General features: G+C 44.0%; 1 protein-coding gene across 1 annotated transcript in view; it reads left to right on the top strand.

Moving 5' to 3' along the window:
* Positions 1-16,940, top strand: part of LOC126191123 (uncharacterized) — a 96,340-nt gene that overhangs the window by 46,943 nt on the left and 32,457 nt on the right. The window contains exon 4 of the mRNA XM_049931870.1: positions 13,553-13,711. Coding sequence (XP_049787827.1) covers positions 13,553-13,711 — 159 coding nt within the window. The remainder of the gene's footprint in view (positions 1-13,552; positions 13,712-16,940) is intronic.

Here is a 16,940-nt window from a genome sequence, read left to right as displayed (position 1 = left end):
CGAGGGGACACTGAATACTGCACGGTACATCCAAACCGTCATCGAACCCATCGTTCTACCATTCCTAGACCGGCAAGGGAACTTGCCGTTCCAACAGGACAATGCACGTCCGCATGTATCCCGTGCCACCCAACGTGCTCTAGAAGGTGTAAGTCAACTACCCTGGCCAGCAAGATATCCGGATGCGTCCCCCATTAAGCATGTTTGGGACTGGATGAAGCGTCGTCTCACGCGGTCTGCACGTCCAGCACGAACGCTGGTCCAACTGAGGCGCCAGGTGGAAATGGCATGGCAAGCCGTTCCACAGGACTACATCCAGCATCTCTACGATCGTCTCCATGGGAGAATAGCAGCCTGCATTGCTGCGAAAGGTGGATATACACTGTACTAGTGCCGACATTGTGCATGCTCTGTTGCCTGTGGTTCTGTCAGTGTGATCATGTGATGTATCTGACCCCAGGAATGTGTCAATAAAGTTTCCCCTTCCTGGGACAATGAATTCACGGTGTTCTTATTTCAATTTCCAGGAGAGTACCCCAAACGGAATCTGAGCACCCCGACTGTTTGTGTCTAGAGGAAATCTCTCTTGCAGGTATGAGAATGTTTTGTAAATGTTTGCTAGGCATCTGTATGAAGCACGTATTTGCCCACTGCGATGTGTGAAAAGCACGTAAAGATCAGATCCAGGCTGGCTCACCAGCCCTCGTCGTTAGTCCGCGTTCGATGCACGGGAACCTCAATCCGCTGCTGCTTGGAAGCGGAACGTCAGCAGAATTACAAGTGGCGTGGTACTTTCGATGGTGTTTACTGCGAGTACTCGCAATGTGATTATGAATAAACGAAACTTTCATGTTACATGTGATGAAATTATCGATGTCCACAGAGATAAATATGGAAAGTCAGCTATTTTTGATACGTTAAGACTGATTTAATGTACAAATTATTGCTAATAGTCCCAGTTGCGAACTAGGTAAGTCAAGTGGTCTAAGATGCGTGCAAAAATGCTACAAAAAATCGGTGGGAATGGAGCTGATTTTCTGTTCAAAATGGCTCAGAGGACTATGGGACTAAACATCTGAGGTCACCAGTCCCCTAGAACTTAGAACTACTTAAACCCAACTAACCTAAGGACATCACACACATCCATGCCAGAGGCAGGATTCGAGCCTGCGACCGTAGCGGTCGCGCGGTTCCAGACTGTAGAGCCTAGAAGCGCTCGGCCACCCCTACCGGCCGCATACACTTTACGCATTTCATGAGCTCGAGCACAAATTCAGACAGCTTACCCTCTATATAAAGTACACTGATAAGCCAGAACATTATGATCACTGGCCACCGCGACGTTGGATGCTGCCTGGTTTCGTTGCGGGCAAGTGACGCGGTCGTAGAAGCATGTAAGCGGAACAAGCACGGACAGAGGAGCAAAAGTATGTAAGCGACAGAGGATGAACCTAGCAAAGATATTGGCTGCGAATGGCGAACTGTTGATATAAGCGACTTACACAAACGGAAGAATATTATTACGCTGACGCTGTGAACGAGTATCCCGAAAACAGCGAAGCTTGTTCAGTGTACACGTGCTACTGCCATGGGCACTACTAGGGCATACTGGGACACTTTTGATATCAAATTAACTGATCAATTAATTAACGCACGTCTTGGGTTTTCTTCACTTGCCACATTCTCCCTTCCTCCGCCACCTCACTGAAAAATACCTTCCCTGTCCCACCCTTTACCTACCCTCTCTCACCACCACCCACAAAAAGTGGCAGGAAATTCAAATTTTAGGGAGAAAATAAGGCACTTGGGCTGCCTCCACTACACTAACGTAGCCCCCCCCCCTCACTCTGATGATTTTACCCAGCCACCCCCAGCCTCCCACCTCTGGAAATTGGTTGAAAAATCGGTCACTCGGTGTTAGGCTGCTGGTATGGGAGGATCACAAGATCCCTACTATATCGTCAATCACATTGCATTAAAAAATTATAGCATTGGAATATTGTTTAAACAATTTTCAGGGATATAGTTTACTTAAACAATGTGTGGGCGCCAAAGTAGTGCAGAATATTATTAATTTAAATAATTTGCGAGGATGAATTTCACGCAGTTTATTTATTTCTAAAATCACAATGTAGGCCGAAACTGACGATGTTACACAACAATTATTATCCTGCTGAAAAAAAAATTCACAGTACCACTCGAAACTAGTAACAGACAGACTCCAACTCTTCTTAGAGAACTGTCTTCAATTACAACTCTAAATAAATAAATAAATATTTATGTAACCACTTTTACGAGTTTCAGCTGCTTGTTTGAAGTCACTGACAGAAAAATTTCTATGTCCCACTGCTGCTGTGGTGTTCATCACTTTACTGAAACGCTGACTGAGCTTAGTTTATATTTGCTGCTGGTGTCAGGGACGATCAGGCTCTTATTTCTTATTTTCCTCACTTTTCGAAACACACTGGTGTCTAAGTGCAGATGGGAAAATGAGGTCAATTACACGTCTAAAAGTACATGACATGTTTCGAAATCCCCAACAGAAGAAAAGAAAAATACGCATGCACGCACAGCAGATGGGATGTCTAAAAGATTGTTCTAGAATTCCAAGCACCGTCCAACAGACGAGACAAATGGATGGAATTTTCGGCGGATTTCCGATGTCCTACAGCTGCTGGTATGGAGGTGCTCTAAAGCCACAGTGTCAGGTGGCGGATAGAATCCCCCCTGCCGGAACCAGAAGAGACTGATCTGCCTGAACACTCAAACAAAGATGACATAATGTGACTCTGAGACGTCATGCAACTTTCCGTAGATACCTTCTTCTGTCCCTGTTTTTTTTCTCACCAGTCTGCACAGACTCCTACGTCACAACCACAAAGGATGTCTTGGGACTGTCTGACGTGATGGAAATTCTTGTGAGTGGAGCATTCTCATTGTTTCTTACTGAATGTACCCTCCAAATTGCTATTGCTGCTGTGGGAGCAAATTTCTACAGAAGGACAAAGCACAGTACTCTCAATGGAAACCCATTTTGTACTCAAAAAAACGCACAGTAGTAATAGTGCACTGACAGTTAAACACTGAAAAAATGGTCTATGATCATGAAACACGGAAACTATCACCAAAGACATTTCGTCAGTTAGACTTCTCTGCTACTGTCGACGAAATCTGGAAATTTTCGGCGTGAAACCGATCTGCAACGGTCCTATATCACAACAAGTGGTTCCACGACCATGCCATATCATTGCAGTAGACACAGTTCGGAACCCGCACTATACAAAATCATCACTTCTGCATCCTGTATGTAGCTATCGACCACCAGACACTCATACATACACCGCATATCCACACAATAACATAATCACACGCACTGTATATAGTCACAACACTAGATATTCCCCATGAGGTCGTTTAGTCATGCACTGCAGCCAAGGCTTACGAGGCAAATGCCCCCATACACACTGGCCTGATGCGCGTTCAGAGCTTCCTCTGTGGACGGTGCCCACTCCCCGGTCGGGTGTAGAAAGGCTGGGCTGGTTAACCAAGCACAAGGGCGTCCAATAAGGTGCTGACTCCTGTCTCTTATATCACTGATATCATTATTCTTTATAAAATACGAATAGAACTACCCGTCTTTTCTGTTTTCAAGTTTTCATCTAAGAATCTTTGTAGATGGTTTCTGCAACAAGTACCGTCCATCTAGAGTCTCTGGGATTACAAGAACATTTACTTTCCGAGATCTGTCGATCAGAAATGCTTCGTCGATATGAAATTAATTCATCCATGTCGACCGGTGTGGCCGAGCGGTTCTAGGCGCTACAATCTGGAACCGAGCGACCGCTATGGTCGCAGGTTCGAATCCTCCCTCGGGCATGGATGCGTGTGATGTTCTTAGGTTAGTTAGGTTTAAGTAGTTCTAAATTCCAGGGGACCGTTAAGTCCCTTAGTGCTCAGAGCCATTTGAACCAATTCATCCACGTCGAAATCGATATCAGTGCATTATCCGATTATACACAATAAAAAACTACTTTTATGTACACCTTTATCCGGAAATCATCGAGTAGCAGATGAAAATTTCCAGTTTTAATGTATTTTCACATGGTTTGCTAGAATACCATACGATTCACGCAACATTTCTCGATATCAAACACATAGCAGTATGCTACTGATCACTTGCACAGTATAATTCTGGAGATAAAGAGTGGAAATTATATCTCTAGAGAGGCGAGACTTTAAGCGAGGTCATTATGTGGAACGTGCTAGAAACCGACGAATAACCTGAAACGCATTTCGTCTACGAGGATTCTTACACGAAAACCCGGAAATAGAGGAACCTGGGAGCTACATTTATATTTTTTAACAGATAATGATATCAATGATATAACAGGTTTTATGTCATCCTCTGTACTTTACAGAGTCTACTAAGGTTTTAATACTCACAATCATCGGTGTTTCTCATGTCTAGAGAACCAGAAAATCTCTCTTCCCCCAGTTTTTCACCATCTACAAGCAAACAACAAATCACAATCGATGTTCTCTTAACCAAATACAGACAGCGAAACGTGGAGAATGGCAGTCTAAGCCGTCAACATGTCCATTTCCATACGATGGTGGAGGGGAGGGGGGGGGCGGGAGGAACTGGTTGTCCATTGCAAATAATCCCATGTTGAATCTTCTCAAATTTCCCCATAAAAATCGCAGAATGGTCGCAACACATGCGATTGCAAAGGCTGTCCAACACATACTTAGTATTAGTTCGCTATTCACCCACCCAGAGGACGACACTATTAGGTCAGCTGCGTGCTTGTACCCTGCCTGTCCAAATACGAAGGCTCAGCAAGACTCGTGCCTTAAGGAGAAGGGGGCACTGGGTACGTCCGCCATACACCCACACGCCAGGCACAGTTGTCTTTGGAAACCAACCACATATTAACCAGTTACACAGTTAAATATTACGATCGTAGCGTCAATTTGGTGACGTTAGACATGTGCCAAGTATCGGAAATACCTCCTCCTGACGACTGTGGCACTGGAAATACCAATTTCCCATCTAAATCTGTATCGTCCTAATGACTGGACATAATTTTGCACATAAAACCTTTGATACCAATTACAGGTATCGACGCGATTTAATCGTAGTTTCTCACATCAAATCTATATCTCCTTCCTTTCCTCATGCTGGAACCCTGATCACAGTAATGTTAAGTTCCAGTAGCATAACATTCCTGACAAGCAGCGTGATTATCATTTATAATGTACAGCGTCCGAAAAAATGTACTAGGTCCACACCCACACCACCTGGGTGTCGTTTCTCATGGCTTCCCATTACCAAAACCCTCCAGCTACATCGTCGTTATCTCAAATTTGTCGAGTAACAAAGGGCATAGTTACAATCAAAAAGCCTGCGCTTCTCTTATGTTACGTACGTCCTTGCATGATAGCTGGCGTTTGCCAGAGCAGGGAGAACTGATACCTCCACTCAAGTCACAGACTCATGCTAATTCTCTCAGAATCCCATCACATTCCGACAGCACTGTTCCATAGTTAGAAGGCTGTCTAGTCCTCCATCCATCACTAACCAGGTAGACAGTTATCACAATCAGAAAAATAGCACACTAACTTACAGGAGGAAATGCCCAACCAGTCAGAGCATACGAGGACTGCACAAGGAAAATCAGGATCATTACACCTACAACACATCGATACCGACTGACAGCCGATAAATATTTCCCTGAATATGTCCAAATCTCCTTTATCCTATTCCTGTGATTACCACACTGGAGGTACGACAGTATAATGGTGTCCCAGCACAGCACAGTGTCACTCTCTCCCTCTCTCTCTCTGTCTATCTTTCTCTCTCTCTCTCTCTCTCACTCTCACTATCTTTCTCTCTCCCCCTTTTTGTAACATCCAGCGGAGTAGAACTATGAACTATAAAAACTTAGGTCATGTCACCTGGTACAAAACTCAGTAAAATTTTTCCACCTCTCTCTCTACCGATATATCGGAAACAAATACCATCTGGCATTGAAATCGACTGTATGTAGTGATCCCATTAAATATACACATATATTGGTCCACTGGAATAGGTGGCCAGTGATCAAAGTTGCATCCACTGATATGCGTAAAGTTTTATCGCCTGTACTGAAGGAAGACTAAATCCCACAGACTATCAATCACAACAGAAGAGTTCTTCTGTTGTCATTTCATAAGCAGTTTGATACATTGTTTTTTCTTTGCTATAATGTATCGAAGCAGTGTATGACTACAGCTGCATGTTTATCTCAACATTTTGTTTTTGTACCATGGCTTTATGGTCTGTGACAGGTATTAAACCAACGTTAATACCTTTTTGATACATTGACTCTCACAAAAAGCTGAACATCGCATGGTGTAGGCTAAGATGGTCCCACAACACACAGAATGGTTGAAATACGAGAGCGAGGCAGAGTTTCTTGGTGACAAAAATGTGGAAGACATCTCAGTATATGGAAACTGGAAGACTCTGCGGCATTGTTTAGCGTTTCCAAACAGCTACGCATTTAGTCTCATCTTGCACAGTGATGGGTAGCCAATTTCTCAGTTTTCTGTTTTTGCAGAGACCAAGAGCATATTGCACCCGGGAATGTCATCACTGTTTCAGCATCCTAGGTGGTAGTCACCCTGATCGCCAAATTCTTGGACACTAACGCCTTTCATTTTTATGACCCGAAACAGGCCGGTCTGTGTGGGGGTAGTTCCGTCGTGGCGGTTGGCTGCAGGGGATCACTAACCGACCTCATGGGGAATATCTAGTGCTGTGACTATACACGGTGTATGTGCTTACGCCACTTGGATCTATAAGACTCTGCGGTATACGTGTGAGCGTCTGGTACTCGATAGTTATATGCAGGATGCAGAAGTGATGATTTCGTATGGTGTAGGATTACTAAGTGTGTTTACTACAAGGATATGTTACTGTGGTGCAATCGCTTATGGTGATATAGCATGGCTGGAGATGGCTTTCACATCGAAAAATTCAAGGTTTCATCGACAATAGCAGAGCAGCGTAACTGATGAACTGTTTCCGGGTTTCATGATCTGTAAACCATTTTTGCCGTTTTTAACTATCAGTGCAATATGACTGCTGTGTGTTTGCTGATGCGTGAAAAATTGTTTTCTATTGAATTCCTTGTACTTTGTCCATCTGTAGAAATTGGCGGACAGTGATCTCACAGGAGCAAAAGCAATTTGAAGTGTGAATTTAGTAACAACCAATCAGAATGCTCCATTCACGAGAAGATACATCACATCAGAGAGTCCCAACTTTTCCTTTGTGGGAGGCATAGGTGTCTCTACAGCCTGGTTTGATAAAGACACTGGCAGGACGAGGTGTCTGCGGAGAGTTCCGTGACATCAGAGAGTCACGCGGTGTCTTCTTTGATTGAGTGTTCAGAGACAAGTGCAGGTAGATCAGTCTCTTCTGGCTCGGACAGGGGGGATGCTGTCCGGCAGCTGCCACCGTGTCTTCACAGCATCTCTGTACCAGCAGCTGCAGGACACCGAGAATCCGCCCAAAGTTCTGTCCATTTGTCTCCTCTGTTGGACAGTGCTCCGAATTCTAGGAGACATCCAATCTGCTGTAGGTGCGTGTTATTTTCTTTTCTTTCTTTTTTTTTCATCATCTGTTGTGGGTTTCGAAATATGTCATGAGTTTTTAGATGTGTAATTGATCTCTTTTTCCCATCTGCGTTTAGACACCAGTGTGCTTCTGAAAGTGAGGAAAATAAAAAATGAGAACCTTAACGTCGCTGACACCAACAGTAAATTTAAACTAAGCCAACTCAGCGTTTCAGCACTGAAGAACACCACAGCAGCAGTGGAACATAGAAATTTCTCTCTCTCTGACATCGCCTTCAAAAAAGCAGCTTAAACTCGAAAAAGTGTTTGTGTTCTACTTAGAGTTACATAGACACTTACTTATGTATTTTGGGCTGTAACTGAAGGGAGCGCTCTAAGAAGAGTTTGAGACTGTCTGTTTAATAGTTTCGACTGGTGTTGTGAATTTTTTTCAGGAAGGTAACACCAATTTTGTAACATCGTCTTTTTCGAGTTGTATTGTGATTTTAGAAATAAATAAACTGCGTGAAATCCATCCCTGCAAATTGTTTGAATAAATAATATTCCGCACTGATTTAATTCATGTAAACTGCTTAAATAAACAATATCATTGAAAATTCCATAAACAACAGACCAATGCCTTAATTTGTTTAATTCAATGTGGTTGACGATATATTAGTCTGCTATCGTGAGGTCTTCTCTGTCCAACAGTCCATCATTGAGTGTGTAATTTCCCCCCTCCCCCATTTCCAGGAGTGGGGAGTGGAGGGGGTAAGAGACGTTAGTGTAGTGAGAAGGGAGTTCCGTTAGTAGAGATATAGCCTAACTGCCTTATTTTCCTGCAAAATGTTTAATTTTCCTCCGTTTTTTCTGGGGGTGAAGAGTGGAGTGGTGTGTGGCAGAGCAGGGCTTTCCCGGTGGGGTGGTTGGAGAAGGCGCCAAGTCATCATGGGGTGGGGTATTTAATTAAGCAATATATCTCATTTGATATCAAAAGTGCTCCAGCACAGGTTTTAACGTACTACCATAGGCATCGGCGGAGAGAGGTAGAGGCGCAGTAAAACTGCTGCTAGGTGCTAATTATTGGATGTCCAAGACTCTCTACAGAAAGAGGAATTTGGAGGCTTGTTTGCTCTATAAAGTAGGATAGGTGGTGATCTCTGGCAGCACTGTGGAAAGAGCACAATGATGGTACAAGCATGAGTGTTTTGGAGCACACCATTTGTCATACATAGTTGAACGGGGAGCTCCGGAGCCGACCACCTCTACGAGGTCAAATGTTGACGCAATATCATCAATTACGATTGCAGCGGGCATTGGGCCATCAGGATTTGACCGTCGATCAATGGAAACGTGTCGGCTCTTCGGGTGAAATACATTTTTACCACACTAGGGCGATGGTCGTCTGCACAAACGCCGTCACCGAGGTTAACGGCGGCTCGAAACGTGTGGCTCGCCACAGACGCGGACTGGTGGGAGCGGTGTTACGCAGTGGCAGACATTTTCCTGCTCTTTCACAGGACCCATGACAGTAATCGAGGACCCGCTTACTGGTGCGAACCACCTGCGTCTCTTCATGTTTGATCTCTCTCCCGACGGTGATGCCATCTTTCAGCAGTATAATTGTCCGTGTCTCGCAGGCAGAACCGTGCTACAGCGGTCTGAGGAGCATTGAAGCGAACTCACGTTGATGTCTCGGCGGCCAGATTCGCCTGATGTGAATGTCTGTATCTGGGGCCAGCGGCGCGTACGCAAATCAGCGTCCCGTCATTTACCCGGATTACATGACGTGTCCGTATGCATCTAATGCCACATACGTCCATAAACCTACCAACTAACTGTCGGTCCCGTGATACGCAGAATCAGTGACATATTTCGTTCCAAAGACGCACAACGTGCTACTAATCAGGTTATCATGATGTTCCCGCTCATCACTGTATCTTGCTACATACTTTTCGAGTACAATAAGCGTATATTCAAAAGTTGTTGACAGTTATTCCGCTGTACTTTATAACGATATGTTTACGTAATGTGTATACATAAACATACAGTTATAAATGTCCCCGTTCGTAGTCTCTAATTATAACAATATGTTACTTTTGTGCTGTAACATATAGCTATAATCAGCGGTGGAAACATATTTGCGAACGCCGACCGTGGGCGGCTGTTTCTTGTTGGATTGTCTGATCAGTCGGAAGTTGCATTGCAGAGGAGAGTAAATGCCTATTCAAAATATAATTATTTTGGATAGCTCAACATGAATTTCCTAAGGGACCGTAGTTTATCATGCATTTACCAGTAGAATATGGCGCGGAGAAAATATTTCGCCGCATGCAACTTCCGTCCGAACTCGACAAAAGAATTCGTGACTGTGAACTCTCTATTTGGCAGAAACATATAGAAAATTAAATAATTTCATGAAGAAGTGCGACATAGATTCTATAGTAAATGAATAGTCCATACACCAGTTCCATTTAACTCTGAATTTATGGCAATTAATAGACGAACTTACACTGCAATGAAGGATTTAACATGGATGCCGTTTTGACTGGCACTTCTCTTAATGAAAACAATTCCTTTGACGTTTTCACATACACGTCGCACAATAAATCTACTGCTAGGCACTTTTAGTATTACACATTTACTTTACACTAGAACAATATTAATTTTAACAATAATAATACGGCGGCAAGACATGCGCGTCCGACACAAGTTACAGGAGACAAGAGAAGAATGAGTAACTGTTCATCGAGAATATCTCGTACCTCAAAAAAAATGTGTAAAAGTGTTCTTCTTCTGTCCGTTTTTCGCGCCGCGGTTTTCAAAGTCAATAACTCACTGCATCTCTGACGGCGCTTCGACAATAAACAAGTTACGTCACAGGTCGTTCATCTTTTACATTCTCGCAACATTATTTGCTAATTGTAGCTGTTGCCGAGCGACTGCTCGATTAGTGAATGATTTAAAATGATAAGACAATCACATAATGTTACAACTTACACGCGCCAAAACAATACCTGACACGGCGACAACGGTGTATGTGCGGATGGAAAACAAGTCAAGAGTGCTTCCAGAGACGACAGGAGACGCAAATGGTTAATCCAGTGATAACAAGCGACTTCCGCAAAGTCAAACTGACATCACCCGTCAGCTGGGGATGAGCATCTCGGAAACGACGAATTTCGTCTCCTGTTCGCGAGCTGCTGTCGAAACAGTTTGTGGGAAATGTTTGAGTGCGAAATCACGTGACTGAAGTCCACGTCTCATCACATAGCGTGGAAGTCGGACGCTTGACCACGCTGTGAAGCATGACAAGCTGCGAGCTGCCGCACAGCTGGTGACTGAGCGGAACAGTGCTGGAAGCACAACAGTTTCGGAACACACCGTTCAGTGCACCTTGCTGAACATGTGGTTCAGCAACAGACGATATCTACGTTTTCACTTGTTCACCCGACGCGAAGTGACTGCTCAATGTATGCACATGCCGCTGGAGGATTATTATGTAATGGAAGACCTTCACTTGTGTTTCCACGGGACCTAGGGAGCAATCGAAGACATGGTGATAAATATTGGTTACGTCAATATTAATACATCCCATCTTAATCCCCACATGCTTGATGTCCTTCACATCGGCGATGGCCTGCCCCAGCTGCAGAATTGACCGTGTCACGAGAAAACTAGCTGCAGTGTGTTTTGGAGCATGGTAGTAAACACGTTGATGTCTTGATACAAAGTTTGCCTGTTCTGAAGCCGATGGAACACGTTTGGGGCACTGTCTGGCTGTAGATCCTCCCTCATAAATCAACGGCAGGTAATTTGCGGGAATTGCGTGACCTGTGCACGAACTTCTGATGCTGCAGACCCCCAGGACTCTACCAGGGGCTTATCGAATTCCTGACACGCGTTTCCGGTCTTGTATTTCATTCGAAATGCGGACCAACATGCTTTCAATCAATGTAGTTCCAGTTTCATGATGCAGTGAGTTGGATGACTGACGTGCATTTTAGGATTTCAGCGGTTTCTTTCAGTAGCATTCGTTGGAAACCACGGCACTGTGAATCGTCAGTGTTGCTTCAACTGCTGGGTGGTCAACTGAACGTTACTGTGTGGAACACGAATAGATGATGACGTATTTCTGTTGTTGAGGAGGAAGGGTGGTATCACAGAATAGCTCACTCAGCGCATGGACCGTCGAGCTCAATGATTTCATTTGATGGGCCAGACTCTATCATCAGTGTCCAATCAAGGAGGTGTGGGATGTAACCTCCAACGTTGTTGCTAGGTAGGACGATGACTAGCGTTCACCGTTACTCCCATCCCCTAGATAGTCATTTATGGTGGCGAAAGGATCTCGAGAAACTAACACTCGATCTGGCATTTGACAGGATGAGGGATGTCATGTGAAACAACGAGGTCTTCTGCGGAAGTGACTAGTTGTTGGGCGACGATAAACTTAGACACTGTTAGTATGGTAATGAGAAAAATAAGTATTTTGCCAGCTGTATTTTTGATTAATCAATATGCAATAGTTGAACAAAGCAGTAACGAAAGAGTCCTTCAACATTTTTCTACAAATACCCCGAACACAAATACTGCACAGCCGCTTTTCCGTGCTTGGTACAAGTAACGGAGACTGGAGATATACGGAGCCTGACACGCAAAGCGACCACCGAACACGGCCTGCTGGGTCGTGAAGTGGCGAGGAAATGGGGCCTAACTTGGGGGAGCGGTGAATGCATTTCGCAAAGGAGTTCGGGGCTGCGGCCGCTCCAGGCAACTTTCCGCAGAGTCACGTGACTCCGGCAAGTCTACACACACGGCTAGTCGGGCGCGGCTCCAGTTTCCCAGCAGAGGCTGCGATGGAGTCAGGAACTCAATACAATCTCCCCCCACCCCCCCTCCCCCACCCCCGCGATCCCGTCCCGATCAGTTCCGCCTTTAGCTCCAGCCACGCGTACCACTGCTGCGGCTTCATTTTGTGACTTGCCCGTGTCACTGATAGGGCACTAGTCGCTTGAATAACTTTTATTGTTTGCAATGACGCACTCCTTTCTATTACCTTTCACTAACGTTTGCTACTTTCTCCTTATGCTCTAACTATTCCATAGAAACATTTTGATGTTCCTCGTTAAGTGTGTCATCAGTCATGCAGATAGCATCGTCGTCGTTTGGTTTACTTTTATTGTCAGTTTCACTGTTTTCCATTAGGGGACGGAATCTGAAAATTCCTCATTGACATTTCTTCCAGGCCTTGTTGTACCCATACTTGAGTGAAGCCGGTCTAACAGTACAGCTGCGTATCTACTACTATTGGCTCACGTTTTCCAGTTGGCTATCATGCAGGGCATCTACGGCCACAATTCTCCCTCAGATATCCACCTGAATTGCATGTGGACCGTGAGCGAGGTTACTTTTCATACACGACATACGCCCAAGACCGCTGCAGCAATGTCGGAGATTTGATGTTTTACCGGATTCATGATATCCACGGTACAGTCGTGAAATGGTCGTAAGGAAAATTCCCCACTTCTTCGCTACCTCGGAGTTGCTGTGTCCCATCGCTCGTGCGCAGACTATAACACCATACTCAAACTCAATGAAATGTTGACAGCCTGCCATTGTAGCAGCAGTAACCGATCTAACAACTGCGACAGACGCTTTTTGTTTTATATAGGCGTTGCCGGCCGCAGCGATTTATACTGCCTGTTTAGATACCTCCGTATTTGAATATGCATGCTTATACCAGTTTCTTTGTCGCTTCTGTGTAGTTAAGGCACGTCCTCTAAGTACGCCGACTGCTTTTTGCTTGCCACAGACAAAATGGTTCACAGCCACCAGGTTCGTCTACCTGAATTACTTGTGTGGGCGCGATCCAGCCGCCGTCAGACGTCTGTTATTAATACCGCCTGTACTGTGCGCCTGTGTGTGTGAGGGGTATCCCCGGTTGCAGGTGTCGTGGGTGCGACGCCGCGACTGGCACATACTCACCTCGGGCCTCTTCACCTACACCAACGACGAGCGGTTCCAGGTGGCCCACTCCACTGACGAGGACTGGAGCCTCCAGATCAAGTACGTCCAGAAGCGTGACAACGGCACCTACGAATGTCAGGTGAGAATGCAGCCAAACATTCATAACTTGGATTCTTTCAGTAGTTCACATCCCAAATTTTAAACAATTTTTCGTGCTGTTATCCTCACATTAACATGTTTTATTCATATGATTATTTAATCTCACGTTATTATGTTGCTTTTCGACAACTTCTTTCAAAATTTACCCCAATACCTTTCCCTAATTTGCTGACACAATCTGCAGAGAACTGTTGCATTAATACTCAGGAACATTAAATGATAAAATCATTTTTACAATTAATTTCACTGTTTGCAAGATTAATTAAGCAATATTATTATTTCGGGCCATAATAACGTTCTCTGTATCTGAGTGGTCACCTTGTCTGATGACCATCCTGAGGGCTCTAGTTGTATTCCTGTTGTTGACGGTTGTTTTTCTTGTTGGGAGGACTGGTACAGGCCTATCCAGCTTCGTCATACTCATTGGGATGCTACTTCAGGGACAAGTAGAATTTTGTTTTATTATCCTCACTCCATAGGTGTTTTATTACTTAGTCACATTTCAGTGTGACACTTCCCAGTTTCCTTTCAAAATTTGCACACATTTTCTCTGTTCGTATCGCACTAGCTCTTAAAGTGAGAGATTTGCAAAAAGAGACTCTCGACGAATCCTTGCAGCATAATACAATTGGTGAGATGCTGCGTATGGAAGTACAGAACTCATTTCCTGTATGCAATCTTGGGATCTCTGAAATTTTAAGGAAACTGCCATTTTTGTATCAGTCATTTGACGATGTCGCCAAAGGCAGAACGTCGTTCGTTTATAATCGAAGGCATTTTAAATGAAAATTCGAAGCAAGACCATTGGGGCTGTAATTATAGCTCTCCTGTTTCAAACTGACGCTTCAAATTTCCCTCTCACAAGGTACATGTAACAGATGACTGTCGTATTTTTGAATAAAAATTGAATAATCTGCCTGGACGGAGACTCTGAAATACATTTTCCATTGATAACTATGTGAAATTTTCCGAAATGTATGTTAGGAATATAGTCATTATAACCCTCAACATAGTGAGAAAGGGATATAAATACCAGCGGAAAAATCCTCCTATCGAAGCACAAGAAAGACAAACATGGCCCTGTTTACAAATTGGGGTACCGACTGCCTCACTCTACCTACGTCAGTAGTTGTGAAAATTTTTTCAAGCTTTTTGGCATGCGAACATTTTCGTGCCCTTTTCAACGTGTAACTCACCTCTCACTCCCACAAGCTCCCCTGTTTGTAACTCGCTCATAGCCACTAGTCCATCACTGTAGCTAACTCATACCCATCCACTCCCACCTCCCACTTTCATTCACTCATTTACCCAGCTCACCGCCACCACCTCCTGGTGTCTTTCACTGCCTCCTGTCTGACAACTACAGACGCCTTCGTTCTATCATACTACTACCGTCTGCTCTCACAGTCAGTATCTCCGTCTTATTCTCTCTCTTACTGCTACTATCTCATTCGGTCCTTCCCAGTGCTGCTATCTCTTCCCACTGTCAGTATCTCTCGCTTCCTCCTTGTCATTATCATACACTCTATCTCTCATTATCACTGCCTCTCACCCACTTCCACTTTCCCCTTTCTCCCTCTGGTGCTGTCTGCTTCACTCTTTTCTTAGCACTGTTCACTGTTGTGTCACTGTGAAGTATGTTCCATTGCGACTGTGTCCCTCTCTTTCTCTCACGCTGCTGTCCTTGTCTTCTTCGCTCTTTCTATACTACAACCACTCTCTCCTATCTTCTTGTACTTACTATATTTCCCTCTCTTTCGCATTTCCCCTGTCTCCTTGTCTCTCATCATAAAAACGCGAATATGGTCGCATAGCAGAATTATTGGGAATTTTTCTTACTTTTTTAACGGTGCTGAGAAAGGTAGTATAAGGAAACTGGTTTCCCACTTTTCAGTCAGAACGTTTTAAACAGGAGTATATTCGCTTTTTTGTGCTACGATGGCAGCATTTTTCCTCTGGTTCCCTTCTTTTGCCTTCTACAGCAGAGCATCTCACTCATACGAAAAAGCTTTATGGATCAGTAAAACTTTGAAAGTTTACGTACGAGAAAATGAAATAACACAAAACTAATTTTGGACCTCAGACCCTGTGGTTCAGTACTACAACATGAAGTTTCCAGAACCATTCTTATGATAAGGGAGACACTTCACAGCATATTTCTCCGTGCTACGTCACTTTATAAACTACGATTTCGCGTCACACTGTATTTTACGTTCGTATTATAAGTGTACAAGTAGTATAACTATATATAGCCGTCTTGGAACCCTCGGTTCGATTTTGGTACCGAAAAGAAATGTTTTTGGGCTGTTTCATTATAACGGATAAAAATTGTTTGATAATGGGAAGATATCATAATTTGCTGCCCTTAGTTCTTTATATATCCAATGCTTACCGCGAAAAAATAGTGAAAAAGCTTTTCCGGGTTTTCTCAGAAACCGCCCATGAGCTAAAAGATGCTCTCCATGAGCCCCTTGAGGACCACCGTAGAGCACATCTGATGCAAAAAGAACTAACCGATTTGCTCCATTTGCCTAAGCTGGAGGAGGTGTGTAATATTCTTTGACCCTGTACTGTGGGATAGAGTAATACGACCCTTGTGTTGTGTATACAAATGGTTCCTAGCCCAATGGCTACCCAAAACAGGTGACCCCAACTTGCTGTCACCAATGGAACCCAAAAAATGGTCCAAGGATTAATACTATTGTTATGGGCGGCGTTTTGGTACATATTCGTCGCAATGTACAGAGATTCAAGTGGTTTCAAGTCATAATTTCAGCTGAATTTGAGAGGGGCTTCACTCGTGGTTTGCAGAAGGTCTCAAGGGAAGTGTTCGAACGACAAAACCAGAGTAAAACAGACTGTAAATGCACAGATACATCCGTTTTGCTGAATCTATTTTTCTTCATAAGTATTCATTCGTAGTAACGATATTTGAAAATTACAGTCATATTTCCAAAAAAGAGAAGTCACTGTGTTGTACGTCCTTCCCTCGACCATCATTGAAGTGCAAATGGCGTTTTTATGAAGCAGTTAAAAGACTGCAGGACAGGACAGAATGTACACAAATCAAGACCAACATGTGAACATGCTGCACTACTTTCGGTATCCCCACTGAACAAGTCAGATATCAAAAGTCAATGTGACGACACCATCCAGGCGTTTGTCACAGAATTTCCATTCAGCTGTTTTTGCTGTGTTTTAATCACGTC

Source organism: Schistocerca cancellata, chromosome 6, assembly GCF_023864275.1.
Source record: "Schistocerca cancellata isolate TAMUIC-IGC-003103 chromosome 6, iqSchCanc2.1, whole genome shotgun sequence".
Classification (NCBI taxonomy): Eukaryota; Metazoa; Arthropoda; class Insecta; order Orthoptera; family Acrididae; genus Schistocerca; species Schistocerca cancellata.
Note: the sequence above shows the minus strand (reverse complement) of the source record. Positions and strands in the feature narration are given on the sequence as shown.